The sequence below is a fragment of the Bombus pascuorum genome, chromosome 5, assembly GCF_905332965.1.
Source record: "Bombus pascuorum chromosome 5, iyBomPasc1.1, whole genome shotgun sequence".
Lineage (NCBI taxonomy): Eukaryota > Metazoa > Arthropoda > Insecta > Hymenoptera > Apidae > Bombus > Bombus pascuorum.
This window is the reverse complement of record NC_083492.1, coordinates 3,858,370-3,881,500: the sequence shown is the minus strand read 5'-3', so window position 1 is coordinate 3,881,500 and position 23,131 is coordinate 3,858,370. Positions and strand designations below refer to the sequence as shown.

General features: G+C 30.4%; 5 protein-coding genes and 1 long non-coding RNA gene across 11 annotated transcripts in view; 2 read left to right on the top strand and 4 right to left on the bottom strand.

Moving 5' to 3' along the window:
* The window catches only part of LOC132906625 (RYamide receptor-like), a 45,626-nt gene extending 31,878 nt beyond the window's left edge, over positions 1-13,748 (top strand). For all 3 annotated transcript variants that reach the window (XM_060958968.1, XM_060958969.1, XM_060958970.1), the window contains exons 5-7: positions 11,565-11,633; positions 12,184-12,427; positions 12,997-13,748. In XM_060958968.1, the coding sequence (XP_060814951.1) occupies positions 11,565-11,633; positions 12,184-12,427; positions 12,997-13,196 (513 nt within the window). In that variant the 3' untranslated portion in view covers positions 13,197-13,748. The remainder of the gene's footprint in view (positions 1-11,564; positions 11,634-12,183; positions 12,428-12,996) is intronic.
* Positions 4,167-7,328, bottom strand: LOC132906630 (pancreatic triacylglycerol lipase-like). Its single transcript, XM_060958979.1, has 8 exons — positions 7,200-7,328; positions 6,745-6,832; positions 6,422-6,479; positions 6,089-6,237; positions 5,765-6,007; positions 5,488-5,688; positions 4,665-4,797; positions 4,167-4,312 (listed from the first exon to the last, which is right to left on the bottom strand). The coding sequence occupies exons 2-8, from the start codon at positions 6,797-6,799 to the stop codon at positions 4,246-4,248; spliced, it is 906 nt and encodes a 301-aa protein (XP_060814962.1). The 5' UTR covers positions 6,800-6,832; positions 7,200-7,328; the 3' UTR covers positions 4,167-4,245.
* On the bottom strand, positions 13,686-15,133 carry LOC132906644 (uncharacterized). 2 transcript variants are annotated; one of them, XR_009658018.1, is made up of 2 exons: positions 15,019-15,133; positions 13,686-14,807 (listed from the first exon to the last, which is right to left on the bottom strand). It is a non-coding gene; the product is annotated as an uncharacterized LOC132906644 (long non-coding RNA). The 2 variants fall into 2 exon arrangements; XR_009658019.1 differs by having other exon boundaries at positions 13,686-14,801.
* Positions 15,134-16,161: 1,028 nt separating this feature from the next.
* LOC132906627 (inositol polyphosphate 1-phosphatase) lies at positions 16,162-18,518 on the bottom strand. Its single transcript, XM_060958972.1, has 5 exons — positions 18,238-18,518; positions 17,796-18,066; positions 17,242-17,410; positions 16,677-17,169; positions 16,162-16,644 (listed from the first exon to the last, which is right to left on the bottom strand). Exons 1-4 carry the CDS (start codon positions 18,448-18,450, stop codon positions 16,725-16,727), a joined length of 1,098 nt encoding a protein of 365 aa, XP_060814955.1. The 5' UTR covers positions 18,451-18,518; the 3' UTR covers positions 16,162-16,644; positions 16,677-16,724.
* Positions 18,519-19,056: 538 nt separating this feature from the next.
* LOC132906623 (protoporphyrinogen oxidase) lies at positions 19,057-21,624 on the top strand. Its single transcript, XM_060958965.1, has 2 exons — positions 19,057-20,630; positions 20,808-21,624. The coding sequence occupies exons 1-2, from the start codon at positions 19,500-19,502 to the stop codon at positions 21,138-21,140; spliced, it is 1,464 nt and encodes a 487-aa protein (XP_060814948.1). The 5' UTR covers positions 19,057-19,499; the 3' UTR covers positions 21,141-21,624.
* Positions 20,636-23,092, bottom strand: LOC132906643 (transcription initiation factor TFIID subunit 13). Of its 3 annotated transcripts, XM_060958998.1 has the most exons (5): positions 22,952-23,092; positions 22,504-22,741; positions 22,298-22,399; positions 21,040-21,092; positions 20,636-20,954 (listed from the first exon to the last, which is right to left on the bottom strand). In XM_060958998.1, the coding sequence occupies exons 1-4, from the start codon at positions 22,976-22,978 to the stop codon at positions 21,088-21,090; spliced, it is 372 nt and encodes a 123-aa protein (XP_060814981.1). In that variant the 5' UTR covers positions 22,979-23,092; the 3' UTR covers positions 20,636-20,954; positions 21,040-21,087. The 3 variants fall into 3 exon arrangements, with proteins under 3 accessions (XP_060814981.1, XP_060814980.1, XP_060814978.1); XM_060958997.1 differs by having other exon boundaries at positions 20,893-21,092; XM_060958995.1 differs by lacking the exons at positions 20,636-20,954; positions 21,040-21,092 and having other exon boundaries at positions 21,476-22,399.
* Positions 23,093-23,131: the final 39 nt, after the last annotated feature.

The following is a 23,131-nucleotide window of genomic DNA, read 5'->3' as shown; positions in this document are numbered from 1 at the left end:
TTCTTTCTTTTATTCGTATTTATTTTTCCTTATACGTATGATGTAGCTTGATATATGAAAACTATATATATTCTCATTATGGAAATCATTCGTCGAGGTAGCAAATAAAGATTGGCCAAGTATAACGAGATTTGTTTGAAAAATTTCGATAGCACAAAGTAGTTTTATCGAACTCGATTTTAATCGAGTCATGAAACAAAGCGAGGCTAATTATATTTGCTAACTATATTTGTGAGAAGGTTGCTGGCTTTAACAAAATCAGCCAAAGTACAACACGTGCAATTTATCCTCTATATGATGAGACAGTTTTAATTAACATTGATTGCGTAAAGGCAATGAAGTGCTAGTAAAATCACTTTGCATCAAACGACTGTGTCAAATAACTGCTAACAAACAAAAAAAATACATCTATTTTCGATTTTTTGTATGTATATACTTACTTGAACGTATCGAGACTTTGATATTTCGAGTTGTAAGAAAGTATCACGCACATGTACATCGTTTATCTAAGTAAAAACAGACGTTGGGAAATATAATGCATATTTAAATCGGAAATTAAAAAATATCGAGTGTGACCCGACATAGTCGTAGCTGTAAGGGAAACTGATATCGACTCACTTTCGACAAAGGAGACCAAAGGGTTAATTAATAGTAATAATTAATTAATTATTCTCTATTATTACGAAACTGATAACTAAAATTTTATTACAAACAGCTTAACTCTCTACTTGTAATAAAGTACATTTGTATATTAATTTGCGTCTCTACAATCATGCTGTTAAAATGCTGGACTATATGTCGTTAAAATAATCTATGTTTGTATATAGCTTGGCTAATAACTGTTGATTATATGAACTATAACCATTGTATTCCATAAGTTCTTTTAACTGTACAAGTGAAACAATATTGCGAGGAAAACAAAGCGACTTAAAGGCATATAATTTCGTTTAAAAGTAAGTATATTAGTGATAGAGAAACTTTAAGAGAGAGTTTAATGCCATAGAAATTACACAATACCCGATAATTATCATAACGTTCCATAATCTACTGAACGTAAAGCAAACGAATGGCCAAAATACTTATAATAATACGACACATATATATGTAAAGACTATTCTAAACTCTCAATGATACATAAAATATTTGTAAAAAATTTTTATTTATTTAGAATGAATTAAACAGGAAACGGTGGTTATTATATATTATATTACTAAATACAATAATGTGTTATAACTAAGATAACTAAATAGTTAATTTACAACTCTCGTCACCACGGTTCCAACGCTCTCTTTCACGCGGTCCGTCCTCCTCGACAACGCTGACAACACTCTGACTTCTCAACTAACTACTCACCGTTAATTCGTCTTTCTCCCTTAAGCATCCCTTTATTTTTTCTCATAGCCTCACCACGTACGTGTTCCGCAACCGTCCGTAGCCATGATCACGTAGGCCTTCTTTTCTGCGTAACTATTCGACCGAAGGACCGATGACACATTGATGGGACTGTCGGCACTTAGGCTTTCTCGCGACATTGCTTAAGGTTCACCCGATATTTATTAGGCAATCTGTCCACGATACTACATTTTTTTTTTCTTTAATATTTAATATTTTTATACAAATACAAATATTTAGTTTATTACCTTTTTTCCCATTTTGCGAATGAATATTCCATGATTGAATCACACCTTTGTTCCGATTCTATTTAAAAAGAAATGTTATAAGAAATGAATAATTTAAAGGAGACTACCTTTTCAAAACCATATTTTAAATATTATATGTTTTTAATAACATTTTTAATTCAATATTACACCTACCTATATTGTTATCGTCAACCATTTACTAACATTCAAGTTTGAGACATTAATTCTTACTAACGAAGCACACAGATTCTATTAAGCTTTTGCACTTGTCACACGCTCAAGAAGACCAGCCGCCCAGAAACAGTAATAGGATAGACTAGACATCCTGCGTACCACAGACATCGAAACAATAACTAAATAGTAACGGAATATGCATCTCTGAGATACACCAGAAAACAACCCTTCCAGAGGGACTAAAACCTCGGTATAAAAACCCTCCAAAATAATCGCTCGCAGTCTGTTAGAACATTCTGACCCAGTCTCTTGTAACACTTCGAATCATTCTGTTGTAACACTTTGAATCGTCACTCTGTTGGATTTGCATAATAAATTCCATTATTATTTATAAAGTTCAATTTCTTCACCTTATTCGTGAAACGTTCGAACTGCGAGGCGAGGAGATCACCGGCGATCTATCGATTTCGTGATTACTCGTGTCTCCGACGTGACACACTCGAGGGCTTTTTCGGTTGAGCGTAGCAGCTACTCCGGATGATTTAGCGTATACGTGGCGCGTGTCTTACAGCTAGCGTAAAATGACTTTATATAGAAATTAAAATTTACAAAAATATTATATTCTAATAATTTATCTATATTTACATCTTTGAAAATATAATTTTGTAATATTAATTTCTCTATTTCTCTTGTATGTTAATTTATAAAGCATTCACCAAGATGCATTCTTGAATACAATTGCTCATTTTTCAACAGTTCAAAATCAAGTTCATCTTCATTTGAGCTAATTTCACTTCCGAAAACCATTTTTAGAGTTTCTAAAGTATAATACTTTTGCAATGATCAAATCCGAACTAAGGTTGGAGACGTTGTCAGAACCATAGTTTCGGAGGGATATGAGATTAAATATTTTATCTCCATTTTAAAGTCTAACACTTTACACTTCCTAACAAAGAACTAAGGAACCAATTTATGAACCAATATTGCACTCTCATCGATCGAAGATGTCGAAATGTAGCATAAACAGGGACTGTCGCCTCTCGCTCGCCACTGGAGTCGCAGCACGGAACGCCGTGGTGACAGAGTCGCCTCTCGAGTGCAAAGAGTTAAAAACGGAATATGCACCCAACAATGTTGCACACTTATCATTGGGACTCTAAACTGTTTCTAATATGAACATGTACCGTACGACCATGAAAGATTAACTAAACATAATACAAAATACAATGTATCTCTAAAGTGACAAATAATTTCCTTTGCAAAGTGTGTATTGTTATCAATGTGCCGAAGACACGAACTTCGTCTCCATTCTTTCATATCAGAGAATTAATTGTTGAACTTAGTATAAATTACAAGCAACTGCGTAACGATAAAACTTGCAAGCTGATAGTAAGCCTATTTAACAAATTTTTAACATTAGTCAAATACTAACTACGTAGTGTTCAGTTTGTGAAAGTATAAGGCTTTGGAGTAGGATAAAACATTAAGTTACCCATGAATTAATATCTTAAGATATTTGCTCTTTAGATACTGGAAAAATATATCAAAGAAAAAATATGATTATATTAAAAATTATTTTTCGGAAGGAACTTTTCTCTTTATGTTCGTAACATATTCCGTCCGAAGGAAAGAAAACATAACAAGTTTTGTAAGTAATTCTATGACGCAAATTTTCGAAGATAAGGATTTTTGAGGAAATATTAGCATTTAGACGCATTTTTTCGGCGATGATAACAATACTTCTCATTTTTTATGCGTATCGTCTTATCAATAGCCAAATGTGCCATGAACATAATTAATTCTAGTAGAAGGTTATGTTTAGTTCTTTTGCATTCGGTAACCAGCTAATCAGTATGCCCATTTTCCATCTTCCGTCTGGACTTTGCCCGAATACTCGATCGAGTCCAACAAGACAGAATCACTCTGTCTTTCGAACAAAACATATCTCTGAATGTTTCAGAGAAAATGTAGAATCCCTTTCGAACATCTCTGATTGTTTCGGAGAGAGATCAGAATCGCTTTGTTTCATAGCGAGAAAATCAGATTCGTTGATCACCAACGCTTATATTTTATTCAAGAACCACCTCGAGAAACGAGCTTTTCGGGCTTCTGCTTCTTTTCTCGAACGGTTTTTCGAAGCTTCGCGACGTAGTTTCTAATTTTTATTTCATAGTTTCGCACATTTTGTACGTTCTTTTGTGGATAATCCATCGTCGTTTCGGAGCTAATCCACTTCTTTGAATCAGCAAGCCAATATCAATTCGTGGATGACAAGTGTAGCGCATCGAGTAAAAGTCACGAACACATGCATACGATAATGCTCATATTAGGTAGTAATTAATACAAGACAAATATTATAATGAAACATTTATTTTCAAGTGGTTATCATGTATATTTTGTATTAATCGTCTTATATATGGAAACATTTTAACTATATTCCATCGTTACCTTTACCGAAAGGACTCTCCGCATTTGTTGTCAGAGAATATACACCCCTCCTAAAAGAAGAATAATAATTAATTAGAGAATAGAAAAAATAATACAAATGTAAAAAGGAACAGCCAAAGAGATTTTCCTTCTCTTCTCCATGATGAGATGACAATTTGAAAATTTGCGCGTTAAAAGTTAAGAATCTGATATTTTGAAAATGTGAGGCTTTAAAAAGCATAGAAATTTGAATGTTTGGTTGAATATTTACACCAAAATAAAAGAAAATTTAAAAGACTGGAAGTTTGAAGATTTAGGAGTGAAATGTTGGATTAACCTTCACCATTAGCTTAATAGATTAAAAACTGTAGAAAAAATAATCAAGTAACGGATTAAAAATAAATTATAGAGAATGATACTAACGTATTCTTTGGCGTGCTAAAACCCATTGGCACGAGATCGCTGGTACAATTCCCTTGACATTTACCAATGAAAGCCTTATGATTTCTAACCGATTCTGAATAGAACATGTAGGACCTGTGGTGACTGCAGAAATCTGTAATGCAATGAATGGAAAGAGTTGAATGTTGGCTACGGAAGAAAGAAAAAGAAGCCTTTCGTTTCCTTTTATCTGTATATAAAATATCATTTTCTACTTTCTCTCGGTAAATAAACGACCGAGACCATTCTTAATGTAAATATTGTGTATAATCTTGGTGGGTTTTTCGAGAATACCTGCGGTAATAACATTTGCTGCGACAGAAATTCCGATAACGATAACGATTAATTACTCGAAAGATATTAACGAAACTATTATATCGTATGTTTGGCTATTGTTGTATAACCTACATTTACGAAAGAATAAACCAGAAATTTTGTACAAAAATATATTCCTCGAATATTAATCGTTTGATGTTTCAAATGTACAGTATTAAAAAACACGTAATACAGTATATAGTTTTCTGATCATAATGTTTTTTCTTAATTTGTATCACTTTGAATTTAAATTCGTTGAATATAGATCCTTCCAAATGTATTTTTCCTTTAATCTGCAAACAATCTAATCTTTTTGTAATTCTGATGTGTGAACGATCGATGACGAACGCGTAGAATCTATTAACTAAACTATAGACCACACTCTTTCGCGTATCTTTGCCTCAGGACGTATTCGAGTATTCGCATATTATACTTGTTACCAAAATTATCATTTTTTAAATAATATATTTCAGAATTAAAAAATTCAAACCTGGCCCCGATAGAGGTATGTTGATTAAGGTGCAACCTGGTTGTGGCCTATGACCACCGTTCGGATAGAAATCCACGTGACCACTACGCAAAACTATTCCGTAAAAGCCCGCGTCAGTGTGGATAATATCTACAAAGTCAGCATCCTCGGAAGTCAATCGACAATTTAAAATATAGAATAAGGGACCGGCGGGATCCAAGCCTGTAAACAAAATACAAATTTCTTACACTGTCCTATTAATCTTAAAAGTTAATCTCCTTAGCTTACTAAACGACACCTGTTATCCTGGCAAGTCTAAAGTCTATGTTTTCTGGAAGACTTCCTGCTATCTGAGCACCCAGTGAATGTCCAATTACATGTAACTTTTTCGCATTCATACCAGAACTCGCTAAAATATTCAAAGCTTCGCCAACAACTTTTGCGACTGTTTCTATCATTGACACACCAATTGGGTAAAAATGACTAGCAATTCGTTGATAATCGACTGCAAGAACATTATCATTCGTGGCCTGTAAATGCGCTGCAATAATTAAGAAGGGAGATTAATTTTCCATTGAAACTTATCTTCTACGATATCGCAAAATTTCGAGTCCTAACATACCATTCGTTATAAGAAGCACATCGTTGCTATTTATACTCTCTGTATAGCCATGTATGAAGAATACCGTGTTCTTATTTCTTTTTAGATGCTTTCCCAGTGTTACCAATTCAGTTTTATTTAATATATTTGCATCAAGATGAGAGCCATCCCTGAAATAAAAAAATCTTTTGAACTGAAAGTCAAGAAAAATAAATAAACGGACAAAAGTACATTAAATTAAGTAGATGGATTACGGCAAATAAAGAAACGATTTATTTATATTTAAATAATAGATCGTAGTTATAAAATATACAAGTCGGAATGAATTGATTTTGCATGCACATAAATGACTACCTTTTGAATAAACGTATGAAAATTGTATTAACATCATTAGTACCATTGTCATCAGCACCTATGACCAAACAACAAATAGTCATAAATATGTATTACTACGTATTTTTATGAATAACGAATTTATAATTTATTTAATAGCTGTTCTTATTTAAGAAAGAAAATGTGAAGACATTCACATATGTACTCTTAAGAATAAGATGAGAAATGTTTTCAACGATTGGAGATAATATTCTTAAAGTTAATAATACAACGAAAAATTCTCTCCTTATTCTGAATATTGCGCCTCTATTTCTGAATTAAATTAAAATCCTTAGAATACTCGCCTGCTACCAAAATGTTGAGTAAAATGAAGAAAATATAAGAAGAAAGTTTCGTCATCGTGTAGAACGAATCCTCCGATGTTGTTGGTTGCTTGAGAAGTTGAAAATTAATTTGAAAAAATTGAAATTATTTTGTTAGTATAGTAAGTCATACCATGTACGATCATGCGTTATATTCTATATGAACACTCGTACAAAACATCAAAAAATGAAATCTAACAATTTTTTAATCTTGTTTTTATATACTATTGATAGTTGGAGTGTTAAGAAAATCCTTAATGCAGTTGGAGCGGCTTAAGACATAACAGAATTTATATGATATTAAAATGATGCTAATTTCTTTCGATATCAAATATATCGATTTTATTAATATTTTTTCGTATCCATGATAAAATCAAGAAGATATGTCTATCACTCAGAATTATCGTTTGACAGTTTGAATGGTTCCCCTCGCTTACCAGAAACGTCAATAATTCCTCCGCTTCAGAACCAAACTATAGTGATTTCAACAATTTTCCTCCCTATATAACCATACGTTATCTAAATTCATTAATTTTATTTCCATTATCGACAGTTCAAAAATGTTGTTCTTAACAATAACTATCGATACTTAAAAGTATACCTATAATTAGCAACAATTTGTAGTTAAGCATATAATTAACAATAATTATGGTTGAGTATATAATTAAAATTTTAAATGTAAAAAAAAAACAGAATATAATAAATTACGTACTGTCGTAAATAATCCCATAGTCGTTAAATAGCCCATGAAACAAATATTTGACAAAATCGCAAGAAAAGAGACTGTATGTTTATTATTAAATTTATAAATAACGTACGAAAATTTATAGTTTTATATTTTTATGAGTATAATTAAAAATAGAGAATCAAAACAGAAATTTGTCTTACCTGTACTCTACATTTGATATTTCATATTACTTTTCATTTAAGTTAAACAATTTGTATTTTGAAAATTTCTTCATCTTTAAATATCGCATGACTGCGCTAATATCCACAGTCTGTTTATAAATATCAAGCTATCAAATAGCGTAAGTTGAAAATTTATGACACGGAATCGCATAAAATGAATAGCATATCAAATGACGTAAAGCTTATAGCGTTACAACGTTATAAAATTTCTAATACGAAATCTATCTTTATTATCTATCAAAAATTGCAGAATAAACAAGCGAGTCGTTTTAGTACAACATCTTTGAAAAACCCGTAAATTCGTCTCAAAATGAAAAAATCCTAGTTGATAAAGTTAAGAGTCGAAGAACAGGGATGAATTTATGGAAATTTTGCTACACATACATCTCATGTTACAGCCTATACATCTCACCAGTAACAGTGTCAGGTTGGAGAAATTGCGATTCAAATCTTTCTTTCACTGCCTAAAATTTCCTTTCCTTTAAAAATTAAATTAAATGAAATAAAATAAAATGAAAATGGATATTTACTGTGACGTAACAAAAGCTTTTAAATTTCGAGCATGCTAATGTTTCACCTTAAAAAAATTAGTAACATATTCTAGAAAGCATTAGATGTCACAGTCATTGTTTAGAAAAAACAATACACATAAAGTATATTCTTATGTGTATATCTTTGTTAGTCCAATTTCTTAACATTGCGCAAGATAATAATTCTTCCCATAAGAGGTTCAAAAGATTCAAAATTAGTCACATCTTTCTAGAGCTATTTAAATAAATTAAATTACAATATTTTCTCTGCCGTGCAATGTAAGTTCCTTTCCTGAAGTTAAAATTAAATCAGCTTAGATTTTCCGTTCCTGTTTCTTTTTTCTCATTGTCTTTTTTTGATGGCAGCCGCCTCTTAAGCATCAACAACATATAACGAGAATACACTTCGTGTGTTTCAAACATAGAGAATCGTAATACTTCTTCCTATAAAATTCATGAATCGTGCTTTTCACTGAGGAAACGGTAGCAATGTTCTTTAGAGCCCCGGTAAACTCGGTTTATTGAAATCGTAGAGGATCTCGAGGTATCATTTGGAAACAAGCGCACGAAGATCGATATGGAACAATTATTCCTTGAGTAGATTTTGTTGTCAAAAGGAAAAAGGAACTATTCATAACAAAGCGTATTGAAAGACACCTCATTAGCTTATACGTAACACAGATCAATTTGTTAAACGCTGCGACATTTTCAATGAAATATTCTATACATAAATCTTTGTCTTGGAATGATGTCATATCTTTCAAGGGTAACACTTATGCAACTAGTTATTATGCTTGTTGTTTCGATTATTAAATTTGCTTGCAAAATTTGCGTCAAAACTATCTAAGCATTGCGCCATCGAATTCGATTCATCCGTAGAAACATACTTTTTTCTAACTTTATCAAGATCTTTACAGACCATCGTAAAAACCTGGATACCTTTAATAAAATACAGTACTGCAAATTATAAATAACTCACTTTTAAATCGTCGCCGCCGTTATAGAAACACATGTGCAGTAAAAAGTGTGATATTTCACAAATGGAATGCATAATGCTTTGTATCATACGCTTAACACGAATATTTCATACGTTTCAGTTATCTTGCTGGAGAAAGTCCTCAAGATCAACAAAATTCACTTCATTTTAAAAAGTTTCAACAAAACGAATGCATAGACTTGCGATATTAAATTAGATGAAATAAAATACAATTTTATCTGTATTAAGCGAAACAGGAAGAAGATTTTCAATATAACTTAACAGAAGACTGTGATAACAAATCTGTAGAAACAAACGAGTTAGATAAATCTAAATGCATTTACGTCACCAATCTTCTTATAAGACTAACCTTTACTCAGATTTTTTTCCAGATCGTCACGTCAGGATATGAAGGACGTGTAGGAATGCGCGGAATATCAGCAATAAACACGATAACAGAAACGCTCGTATTTATCGAGGTGTGTTCGAACGAGAAAAGCAAAGACCTTATCTGAAAAGCCGGCAGCGGAGATTGAAATGTCAATGAGATAAACAGAAAAAGAACGAAGAAGGAAATGAAGGGCAGGAAAAATCAAAAAAATAGTACATTCCCAGCTTAACAACTGAAACATTTGAGATTTTCAGCATGTATTGTTTCTAAATTTTTTAGCAAATTATTATGTTCTTCAACCTTGTTTTGGGTCATTGTTTTTCAATGAATCATATTTTTCTACAGAATTTGTACTAAATATAATCTATAAGATTTCTTAAGTTTGGGGAAAATATAAAATTATCATTGATAGAATTGATATTAGTTTAAAGTATGTTTGCAATACGATTAACACTTACTTGTTTATTGCTACGAAATGCAGTAGCCAACAACGAATATTCAAATAACGATGTTACCACTTAGTAACCAGGGATGTTCGAAAAATGATGAAACTTTTATAATGAGAAGATTATATACAATCTGAGATAAATAATTTAATAATTTAACTCGTGTCTATACGATAATTTATTACATAGCAAAACAAAAGCATTGAATAAATATTATATTTGAATGATGAAGTAAAAACCCGTATCAATTTACCTTATATGATTATATCTGTATTTATAAAGCTAAATGTACCGAAAAAAGAAATATCTATGGATACATTTATGGTGGTATATGTAGATATGAAAATGAAAAACAAACGAAAAAAAAGAGGCAAAAATAAAAATATAGAACGAATCTTTAGAAAACCCAGAAGTCATAATACACCTGCCACATTCGTAAATATTTATAATACAAACACAACGACCAAAATTAAGCAAGAATGCAAGATACATACTTACCAGCGAGATGAATAACAAGCGTGTTTCTTAAGAATTTTATCTATGGAAATGAACAAGAGAAAAGAACATAATATCTCGTTTGATAATTCTGTTTCTAGGTGGAAAAATAGTGACAGCAATTTTGAATGTCTGTAACGTAAGAAAGAATCATTGGAATTGACTGGAAATTAGAAACTAAATATATATCAGCTGAGATTGAGTTTTATATGATATATAAATATACTCGATAATACTAAAAAAAAAGAAGAACATAAAGTTCTCAGATTTTACGACTATACATACGAAAAAATTCATTTTTCATAACTTTGTTATTTGCAATATAAATATACTGGAATAATAAATCTTTCTATAAAATAATTTGATTTCCTGTCAGATGGTAAATCTATAAATATTTTACTGATATAACATTCTCTTTAGTTCTTGTCTTTTACTTTCTCTTTTATTTTTTCTTATTTAATTAAGTTTCTTAATCATGTATAAAGCTGGAAAATGATGTTCCATTTTCAATTTTCAAAATAACTGGACTGCAAAAGAAATCAAAATAAATTGAATCGTAATTCATTGATAGAGAAAACGATGTTGTTTGTAATAATGTATAACGCCATTCGTATTTACTAGCTACAGCACAGTGAAATAAACCAGCACTGGACAGACCATGAAAATTAACGATACCTCTAGCCTAAGAAAAAATAATTGCCGCGCGTGATTTACGAGTATGTCCTGATTAAATTCTGGCTAGCTACGTGTTACTCTCATAATTTAACCAATATCCACTACCTATTAACACGAAGAAATATCATAAAATTCACAAAAAAGACTACTGTGTAACAAGTGCGTTAACACTTCTATTTCTGTAAACCTTCTATTTTAATCGTTCCCTAAATTCCTATCGTTTAATGAAATTTTTAAACGATATGTTTACCATAGATCTTTGTAAAAAATATTTTTCCTAAATGAACGTCTATCGAAAAAAATAATAAATTTGAGCAGAAACTTGTCTATTTTCTGTTATAAGAAAATAATCATAATTGTATATTTTACATTTGTTTTAGATGATTAAAATGATGGTAACGGTCGTAATAGTGTTCACTATTTGTTGGCTTCCACTCAATATATTAAACGTAAGTGACAAAGATCCAATAAACCTTAATAACTGAACCCTAGTAAATTCTTTTCTACGGCAGTATACACTGGAACTGCGTTTATATGAATTCCATTTATATGAAGTAATACACGATTAAATGAACTTTAGCTCAGCTCCTATTATTATTATTATTTACTACCACCGAGCGTCGATCCACTTATATGAACGTCTAACAGTAAGATGTAAATAGTAGAGGAACGCATTATGTGACATACTCTCGCGCTCTGCAGTGGCTACAAATTTACAACATTATTACATACTTAAGAGAAAATATTCCGTGGAATCCTCTTATATGAACGTGAACCCCTCTTGATTGAACGAAAAATCATAGGTAGCAGAGAGGAATAAATGGATTCCTGTTATATGAACGACTTGGTTATATGAACCAACTTGTCCCCCGACAGATTCATATAAACGGAGTTTCTACTGTAGTAACGTGATATACACTATAGATTCATACTTAAGCGAGATAATTAAATTCTATGAAGAAAATATATTTAAGTAAAGCGGTATTATTAAATTTTTAGCTACTAATGGATAATAACGAGACTCTGGAAAGTTGGGCTGGACTTCCGTTCGTATGGATGGTTCTCCATTGGCTAGCCATGTCACACTCCTGTTACAATCCAGTCATTTATTGCTGGATGAACGCGAGATTTCGGACTGGTTTCGTAACTGCGATCGGACATTTGCCTGGTGCACATCGAGTACTTCGTAGAGAGAGACAACGTGATAACTATAATGCTAGTACAATGGGCATTCCCTTAACAGGTGCATATCGTAATATCAAACTTTACAAAAGGTTAAATAAAATATTTCGAATAGTATAAATTTTATGGAAGTGTAACAACTTTGTCCGAGTAAGATACATTTTTAATAAGTGCATTTATTTAGTTTATCTTTTAAAAGTTCGATGAAAATTTTAAATAATTCCTTAGCTGTCTTAATTAATATAAAACGTTAGGAATAAAATATTCTTTAGTATGTAATGTGTAAGTAATCAATATTAGGCTTCTAATATTCACGATTCATTCCATATCAAATTGACGATTTTTTAATGTTGACACCAGAGATCCCTTTCGATGTGAAATATAATGAATTCCATGTAAAATTAGGAAGAGTTTGAGTCATCATTTTGCTGGTTTCGAGTTTATTTAAGAAATACAAAACTTCGAATTCTACGATTTTTGCCACTTTACATGAAAGCGGGCTACATCTAAGAATTTTTATTTTGGAAACTATTTGTTGAATCGGTTTGCTTTTTTCATTTTATTTTAATGCAGGCAGACCAATGTATTTAACCATACGTTTTAGTAAAAATATGGTTTCTCGAATTGCAGGTATCAATGATTCGGGCCATTCTGTTTTGCGACGTATGAACACATGCACAACCTACATCAGTGTCCGCCGCAAAACAAACGGAAACCATACTGCACCCGCAAGAAGTGCCAGCATCCGGAATGACTCGTTTCGACCAGCGAATCAACCATTACAACGACAACTCGTTTATCTCGAATCCCACAAAGAAGAACAACTGTAAAAGGACTTTTTAATTAAATTACATGTGATTCCGTGTTAAATGAATAAATATGGAAATAGAAAGTACAATACAAGAATATTTAAATGATGCAAATGTTTATAAGGAAAGGAGTAGATAATATGTATAAGAAAAAGTTGAATAAGTTCTGCGGAGAAATTTGTGACTATAAATATAATGGTGATTTGTGAGAAATCATAAAATGAGCGTAACGTGGGTTTGGGTGGATTTAAGAGAAGAATATTTTCAATTAACATACTATCATAAGTTTCGTCCTTTTCGTACTTAATATTCGTAGGCCAAAAAATATTCGGCCAATCATGTTGCTAGACCCGAATTCGATCGAACACTTGCCGGACGGGTGCTTTCTTATTAAACTGCCCAGGCCTGGCGAATACTTTCTCCCCAATTCTTAAGAAGTCACGGTGGTTGCCACCTACAATTCTAAGCTTTTTTATACAAAGTATGTAAAAGAAAAATAATATAGGTAGATGACAGTTCTATACATATATATATTTATGTTTTATTTAGTTACAATATTTCGTCCGTTTTGTAACAAAATTAGGTTTGTTCGATTGATGAGATAATGATATATTAAAAATTGAATAAAATATTAAGTAGAACTCGAAAACTAAAATAGTACAATTTAACATATTTTGTCTATCTATTCGTGTAAATAGCAATATAACATTGACGAAGGTTCACTAATTTAGATTCAGAGTTATACCATATTGTAAACAAAAACTGTTAAACAAAAAGAGATTTCTAACATATTACAAATATGTGAAACATTTTCTTCGTTTTTCCTTTTCTACTTCCTTAGAATTTTTTTTTAAGCCTTTGAAATCTGTATACCATCTATACGCTATTTTTATTTAGAGATTACACATTGTTACATTGCTTAAACATTAATTTTTATTCTAGGTATAATTATATGTACATTTTTATAATATGCTTATATACAACCGGTAATATAAGAAAAAAATATATATATAAACTATATAAAAATAAAGAAGAGATATTTGAGAAAAAAAAACAAAAGTTATGTATATAATTTTAGTCTCTTAACTTCTAATCATTCTTTCATTTGTACCTCTGTTCCTTTATGTTGTTCCTTAAGAGATGGCTTGTTTATTAAGTTGCCAATGATCTTCAGTTCTTTAATTCTTGAACTCTTTAGCAACTTGCTGATGGAGTATAGTAATTTAAGTGTTAGGGATATTGCCATAATACATGATCCGGATCTTGATAGTTGTACTCGCAATTGCAAGACTTACAAGCTGCATCCTAAATCAGATCAAGTCTGAACAGGCTGAATGTCAAGTTCTGCTTGGCCTGCTCTTCCTCTGTCGACCCATATTGTCATTCGTTCAGGGGCTTGCCAACAATCTGATCGAGAGACTGGAAGAAGTTGGTTATTTGTACTTTCAACCGCTGCCTTCTATATTTCGTTATCTTCAATCCTCGTGTATGACGAGACATACATTTTTTATGTTCAAATTGTGTTGATTTATCGCGGTTTTAAGGGAGTAGATCTTTAGACTCTGTAAAATATTCTGCGAATCTGCACAAATCAGATATAGTTTGGTGAATCTGTGTTGATAAATCCTACGGCTAATTCGACCGCCGCGCATTCTACCATGAAGACTGAAGCTATCTTCGGCAGGAAAGCTTTAATACTGTAGTTCTTCTGTGAAATAACACATGCTCCAACTGATAAATTGTTTTCAGACTTGGATCCATGAGTGTAGATCAATACTTGAAGTGACTATTTACTAAATCTTTGAATACTACATTTGCATTTGTGGATAACTAGAAGGATTACCTTGATTTTCTATAATTGTAGGCTATTCCATTGCAGTTGTGCATTCTGCGATGTTGCAGATTACGGTCATAGTCGCTACTAGGCTTTCATATGGAGCACCACGAGAATTTCCAGACCTGTTTATATAACCGTGGGCCGGACAATGTTGGTTACTTCGTCCACAGTAAATGGTAAAGCAGCTGGATCTATTTTGTTAGAATTCGTTGCGCAGCGCGATCTTGTGTCTGCAACCTACGATATTATCGGATTGTGTCGGTAAATCCATGCATATACGCTCGGTTAGTAAACTGCTGTGTGGCTGCGGCGGCTTGCCAAAGAATACCGCGAAAGAATAAAAGAAGTCGACTTGGAACGATGCTTTTTTTAACAGAAAGAAGTTTTAATTTAAAGCGCAACGTGATACGTTGATATCGCAACAATATAGCATAATTATAATTAAAACGAATATATTACAATCATAATTGTAATGAAAAACGGGAATCTTCGTATATCTATTTACTTCGAAATAAATTGTGAAAAATTATGAAAAGTAAGAGTTACTCATAAAAAGTAGTTTTCAGCGTAGGATGGTGTTAAATGCAAAATCCTAACAAATACATTGAGGCGCCATGATAGCAGCCAATTTGAAAGTCTTACCCTCCCCACAGGAGTTTCCAGACCTGTGTATACGACTGTCATGCATATAAACACAGGATACATATAATTCCTGCATCCGCCGTAGCAAATTGCAGAGGACGTGAAAACTCTCCAATCTTCTTCGAGAGCGAATTGCAAATTAGAAAAGATTTTCATTCATTAGACACAATGTTATTAAAAAAAAATACGTATCTCTTTAATAACTCGTGAAATTGAAAAATTTAAGCTATAAATCGTAATTTTTTTATTAATAACTACGTGACAGTGCCTATTATAAAAATTCGTAACGAATTTCAAATGATTTGTGTGAAGTTAGTTACGGACAAATATATATTGAAACTATCGAAGCAAGTAAAATGTGTTTAAACGTTTAAAATATTGAAATTTCCGATGAACGCGAGTGAGTTATTCATATGTTTAATCGTGAGTGCTTAGTGTTATATTTGAAGAAATATGTGAAAGCTGGAATATTACAACGTAATAGAATGCAGGATAAAAAATCGTAAGTGAAACACAAACCATTTTTATTATTTAGTTGTGATATTATATAACATTCTTTAACATTTTATATAATTTAACATTTACGATTTTAAATAACATTAGTCATATTTAAAAATGATAAATACTTAATATGCAAAAAAATCAGATAAATTTAAAAATATTCCATATACTCGATACAAATTCCAATTTCTAAAATTTTTGTTTAAAATTTTATTCATTAAATTTAATCTAAAATATTTGCATAAAAGCAAAAACATAACTTCTATTAAAGTTAGCCTACATACACACCATAGAGGCATGATTGATTTGTAGAAGTACTAATAAAAATTAAATTAAATTAATAATAAAATATATATCGAATACAACAACATTTGTTACTGAATAATTAAAAAGTTAAAAAAATAAAATTAATATTAAATAAATAAAATTGCATTTAATAAATGCAGCATGGATTAAATCCTTTCTAAAGTACTTTCAAATATATATATATATATATATATATATATATATATATATATATACGTACCATCAGCACTCAATAAGTAAAATAAGTACATAACATAATACCATTATTTACATAAAATCGACTTTAATGTTTGCAAAATTTCGAAGTTTCGGTATGCTATCAAACCATTGCTATTCGACAAATTGGTAGACATCGGTAAATATTTCACATCCATATAGTCAGAATCAGGATTACTTATAAAACTTTGGAATTCAATAATACCACCATCTAAAGAACGTAGAAGAGCTTGTGGGCCACAAGTATCCCACTTATATGTAGATCCTTTAGATAAAATATAAGCATCGACTTGCCCAAGGGCAACGCTTAATATTTTATAACCAGCCCCAGCTGCTTCCACTAAAGTGAAACCAGCACCTAAAAGTTTAGATTTCACATTTTCATCCTCAACTCTACTCAGAACAATTATTTTTTTGTTGGTAGTTTCTTTCACTATAGAACATGTTCCAACATCTTTTTCCATAAATCCCCAGTAGCAATTGCCTTTCCATCTATGAAATGAAGTGTGAAACTCATTGACTATTGATAATGTACAAGTATAAATTAAATTTTGTTCCATTTACCGTAAATCCACATTTGTATAAAAAGGCTGATTAATTACTCCCACAATTGGTATGCCTGTGCTTTTCAAGAATACTCCAATCAAGACAGTGACACATCGTAAACCACTCATATGTACGCCAGTGACTTCATCCACCTTTTCACTCCCATTTATATAATCAGCAGTTGAATCTACAAAAGTTCCATGAATTGCCCCTCAGGCATGCTTTATTAAACTAAAAAAAAAAATAGAGAATTTAACATACTCATACAACATGACAGAATACCATTAGTATGTATTATAATAAAGTAGAATGAAAATATACATAACAAAAAATAGAATAAAAAGAGAAATATATAGTAGATACAGAAAAATAGCAAAATTTGAAGCTATTTTGGATAATACTAGTACTTAAAACAATAAAGAATAAATTATATGAAAATGAAGATATTTACCATATAAATTTCCCAGACATCGTTTTAATAAAAATAGCAGTATTAATATTATTTTATATCTGTTACATATATAGTAAATCTTTATTTTAGAGCATTTAAATTATATTGTTATGTTTCTTACCAATTGGATCTATCCATATACCAAGATCATAAATATCAATATCAAAATCAAAAGGTAGTTCTACTACCATTGGAATATCTAAAAATTGGACATCCTTATGAACTTCAGTGGCTAATAATTCAGCAGTTGCAATATCACTACCCATCACTTTGGCTAATAGTTCAGTGGTTTCTTCAACAGTCGGACATACTTCAACCACTATAGATTCACCCATGGCATTGCTGAATGTATTAGTTTCTTCTCCCTGCACTACCTTAGCCAGTTCTGGAAACTAATTTTCTATAAATAATCTTTGTTTTATATTCTTCTTTTTAGGAAGATATATCTAATATGATATATTGATATAGTTGTTCTATACCAATTATACATATGTTTTCAGTCATCGCTTATATGTGGGTGTTTCTAAACAAAACAATAAACTATATATATACTAGTAATTTACCTCTAATCCTATGTCATGTTTGATCGTTTCTTGAATAAGAACATCTGCTAAGGTTTTGAAATCTTGGAAGAAACGCGGATTCTTTTCTTCCTCTGATTTTTCTTGTACAAGTAATTTAAATAGAGCATCATTGTGCCTGCAAGCTCTTGCAATATTTGCTGCTTTCTCTGAAGCTTTCAGAAGAATAGACAACAATCTGCTTCCGTCTTTCATTGTAACAGTTAATGATATTCCAAATCTTAATAACTATAAAATTAATGACTTATTAAAAAGTTGAATTTTTAAATAAGCACTAAGTATTAAAAGTTTATAGATAATATTCTTCAAAATATGAAATACATACTTTTTTTGCACCGAATCTGTTAAAGAATGGTTTGGCGGGAACCCGTGCAAATTCTATTATATAATAGCAGATTATTGACACAGCAGATGTAGCATGAAAACGTAACAAGTAATATAAATGCGTTTGCAACTCAAGCTCAAAATATCTGAATATTAAATTAGTCATTCATGCATTATAATTTCAATGACGCAAGCGGAAATTTCCATTTTTATCCTAATCAATTTTGTATAGCCTCATCAAAATAAGATAATTAAAGATACAATTAAACATGTTTAATACAAATTATCATATGACGATTATTATATGATGATAAATAAATTTGTCATCATATTATTTGATTAAATTTTAATTAATGTTAAATCGATATTTCTAAAATATTTGGTTATCATATTGCTTATAATCATTCGAGCAATTAAAGAAGTAGATATAAAACAATAATATACAATTCAATAAAAATAAAAAATTAAGAAATTTGTTTACATTGATGTTTATTCCAAATAGAAAGTGCCACTCTTACACATTGAATTTTTATTTCATATGCGTACATAACATACGATTCAAACAATACATATAACCTTTCTTAAGCATGAAATGCACTAATATAATTAGCTTGTGAAACAATAAAATTTACATAACATTGACAGTGCATTTATAATTATTCAGTTATTTGATTTTTTAAAAGTTTCTTTTTAAATTATTGACTTAATGAAAAGAAGGCTGAAATAGTGTAGTACATATAATATAAAATTACTATAGAATTTAACAAAGAATAATTCATTTCAATAGCAGAAAAGGACAAATATAAGTATTATTTAATTTATTTTTAACAGTATAATACGAATATATTAGTTTGTGCACATATTTTATCCAAAATAAATTTAATATTCATTAATACATTTGAATATTTATGTAATTGAACATGACAGCTATACTAGGTGGTGGTATATCAGGTTTATCAGCTGCATATTATGCTCTTGAAAATCCAAAACTGGCTCCATCAGTTATATTAGAAGTTTCAAATCGTGTAGGTGGTTGGATACGTTCTATAAAACAACCTGATGGAACAATCTTTGAAACAGGTCCAAGAGTTATTAGAGCTAACTCACATGATTTATTGAAATTAATAGAAGAATTGAAATTATCATCTAAAGTCATTCCCATTAAAGCTGAACATCCTGCTGCTAAAAATCGATATATTTATGCAGACAATGTATTGCATTGTTTACCTAATTCCCTAAAAGGAATTATAACAAAAAATACACTGTTAAATCATTCTTTAGCTAGGCTTCTGTGGAATGATTTTAAAGCAGCAAAAGTTCTTAAAGATGATGAAAGCATATATAATTTCGTAGAAAGGAGATTTGGCAAAGATGTATCTGAAAAGATGGTTGCACCAATATTATGTGGAATTTGTGGTGGTGACATACATCAATTAAGTGCAAAATCTTTTATGACAAATATATTTGAAACTGAACAAAAATATGGTTCTGTATTTATGGGTCTTGTACAGAAAAAATTTTCAGATATATTAAATAAAGAAGAAAAAAAAGAAGTTACATTGGAAAACACACATGAGACTCAAAAAATAGTAAAATCAAATAATATATCTTCGCTTTTAGTACAGAAAGCTAAAAGAGAATTATGGAGTACATGGGGACTAGAAGGAGGTTTTGAACAATTGCCTCAAACACTGGCTGAAAATATTACTAAACGTGGAGTGAATATAAAAATGAAACATAACTGTGAACAAATAATATTTAATGAAGATTGTGTAGAATTAATTGTAAATGGAAAAGTTGAAAAATATTCTCGTATCATATCAAGTTTACCTGCTAAAAGTTTAGCTAATTTAATTCAAAAGCAACACCCAGAACTGTCTAAGGAATTATATAGTATACCTACAGTAACGATAGCTGTAGTTAATCTCCAGTTTTCTGAAAATGTTTTACCAATAAATGCCTTTGGGGTTCTCATTCCACCAAAAGAAGAAATTCCAATTTTGGGTATAATATTTGATTCATGTGCCCTTCCTCAAAATTCCAAAATGACAGTATGTATAAATATAAATATTTATTACACCAGCTTAATGTTTTTTATAATAAATTCTTATAAAGTAATTTTGCAGTGACATAAAATGATGTTTGACTTTTAAATAATCTTTCACAAACATATAATGGACTAGAAACATTTCTTATTCAATATATACAATTTTTGTTTTCAAATCCAGGTACTGACAGTAATGATGGGTGGGGCATGGTTTGAAAAATACTTTGGTAGATGCTCATCTGAAGAACATTTAAAAACGGTAGCAGTTAAATATGCAAACAAACTTTTATGCATTAATGAAGATCCCAAGGCATGTAATGTTTCCATTCTGAAAGATTGTATTCCACAATATATAATAGGTCACGCACAACGCTTAACTCGCATCCACGATTACATCTCCGCGCATAAAATACCTTTAGCGTTGTGTGGCTCTTCATATCACGGTGTAGGAGTCTCTCATGTTATTCTGTCAGCAAAAGAAGCTGTTTCTAGTATCAATCAGTGTATGATATAGCTTTATGAAATTTAATCAATCAATTTTCTTTGATTTAAAAATGAAACAATATATATACATGCAAGAAATTAAGCCAAAATAATTTTCCAAAAAATAAACTGTAATTTAACTTGAACTAAAAACATGCATTGTTCATGCTGCTTAATGAAAATAAACAGAGCAATTTACACAATAAAATAGAAATAATACAAAAATTAAGAGAGATATTATAATATAAAAATTGAAGAATGAATGAAAGTATAAAAAGTAAATAGGACATAAAATAATTATTCCAAACCAGCATTTTATTGCACTAGAGCTGTGAAAAGACTTTGTAGCTATTAAAATAAAACATATGTATAAAATACTTCTTATTATAAAAGTGTAAAATATATATATATATTGTGCATGAAATAAAATATAGAACATTTAGTACAGATATAGATTTTTGTTTTATACTCTATTTTACATATACAATACTACTAACACTACATAAAAAAAGAAATAGCACTCATATGATAATTATCATATTTTATAATAGATCTAAGTATTACTATTAGGTTGTTCGGAAAGTGTCTTTCTTTTACAGACATGTCTTTTACAACGATGCATCTTTATACTAACATAAAATCAAATCTGTTGAACGTTGTGATCTTTATTTTGACAGAACAGAATGGATCATACGTAATTTGATACAATAATATAAAACAGAAAATGTTGTGCATCCACTATTTCCTTATAAAGCAAAAGAAACTTTTCGGACGACCTATACTTACAGAAACCCCCAAATATATATGTTTATGCATATTTCTTTTTATATAACAAAAATATTTAAGCAATCTTAAGTATACCATAATTTTCCAATTATGTAGATAAGCAAGCATGAAGTATCATAAAAATGCAGCACACAAGCATGTAGCATTCCGTTCTTGTAAAAACTGTGCAACTACTACAATGCAGTACTTAGATCATTTATGTTCAAACTCTATTTGAACTTTCTCAAAATCATGAAAATAACTGTTCTTTTTATACAAAAAAGATTTTTATAAAAAAAATATATAAATATATATATATATATATTTATATGATTCTCTAATAAAATAATAAATTCAGGCAGAATAAAAGTATTTTGTTATATGCTTTGATATTGACAAATTAAATTTACTGACTAACAGTACCTGCATATTTAACTTCATCGAATGCTTTTCTAGCTTTCTTTAATTCTTCATTCATTGTTAGGAGATCTTTAACTCTTGCATATTTCCTTGGGTCTTTCCTAACTGTAAAATAAAATTTTCAATTTAACAAGCCAATTTCAAATTTATGGAAAGATAATAATTTATAAGACATTGTGCAGAAATCAATATACATATTTTATTACTACCTAAAAATACGATATCCTCTACTTGCACACGACCGGTACGACCAATTTCCATAGCTCTATGTGTCATTTCGGTAATAAATTCAATAACAAGATCTTCTAACAAATCTACACTTTCTGTATAAGGATTTTGATCATCACCAAAACCATACATCATACACCGTAATTCTTTCGAAAATAATCGTTTTCTACCACCGGGTAAAGTCCCGCCAATCGGAATTTCTGCCTCTTCATCTTCGAACTGTGAAAACACAATTTTTTTCATATAATTTTCATGAATAATCTTGTTTATTAATTTCAAAGACACATGCTTATTAAACTAATTTTAAACATGTCTGAGATAAACATAATTAAGGTTAGACGTTTCGCCTTAGAAGTAATATTAAATATCTCGTTTTATTAAATTAACTATAATAAGACAAAATTTTATAAAATCAAATTTCATAAGAACCTGTTCGAAACCTTCTTCCGTGGCCATTTGATGTAATTGTACAAATTTAGCAAAAGTTCGAGAATTCTCTTACTCGATGAAAAGATATGTACAAACAAAAACACTGCCTGTCACGTTCACACCAAATGTAGCGTTTAACGGTTTTATATCTGTGAAATTTTCTGGAAGATAATTGTGGTA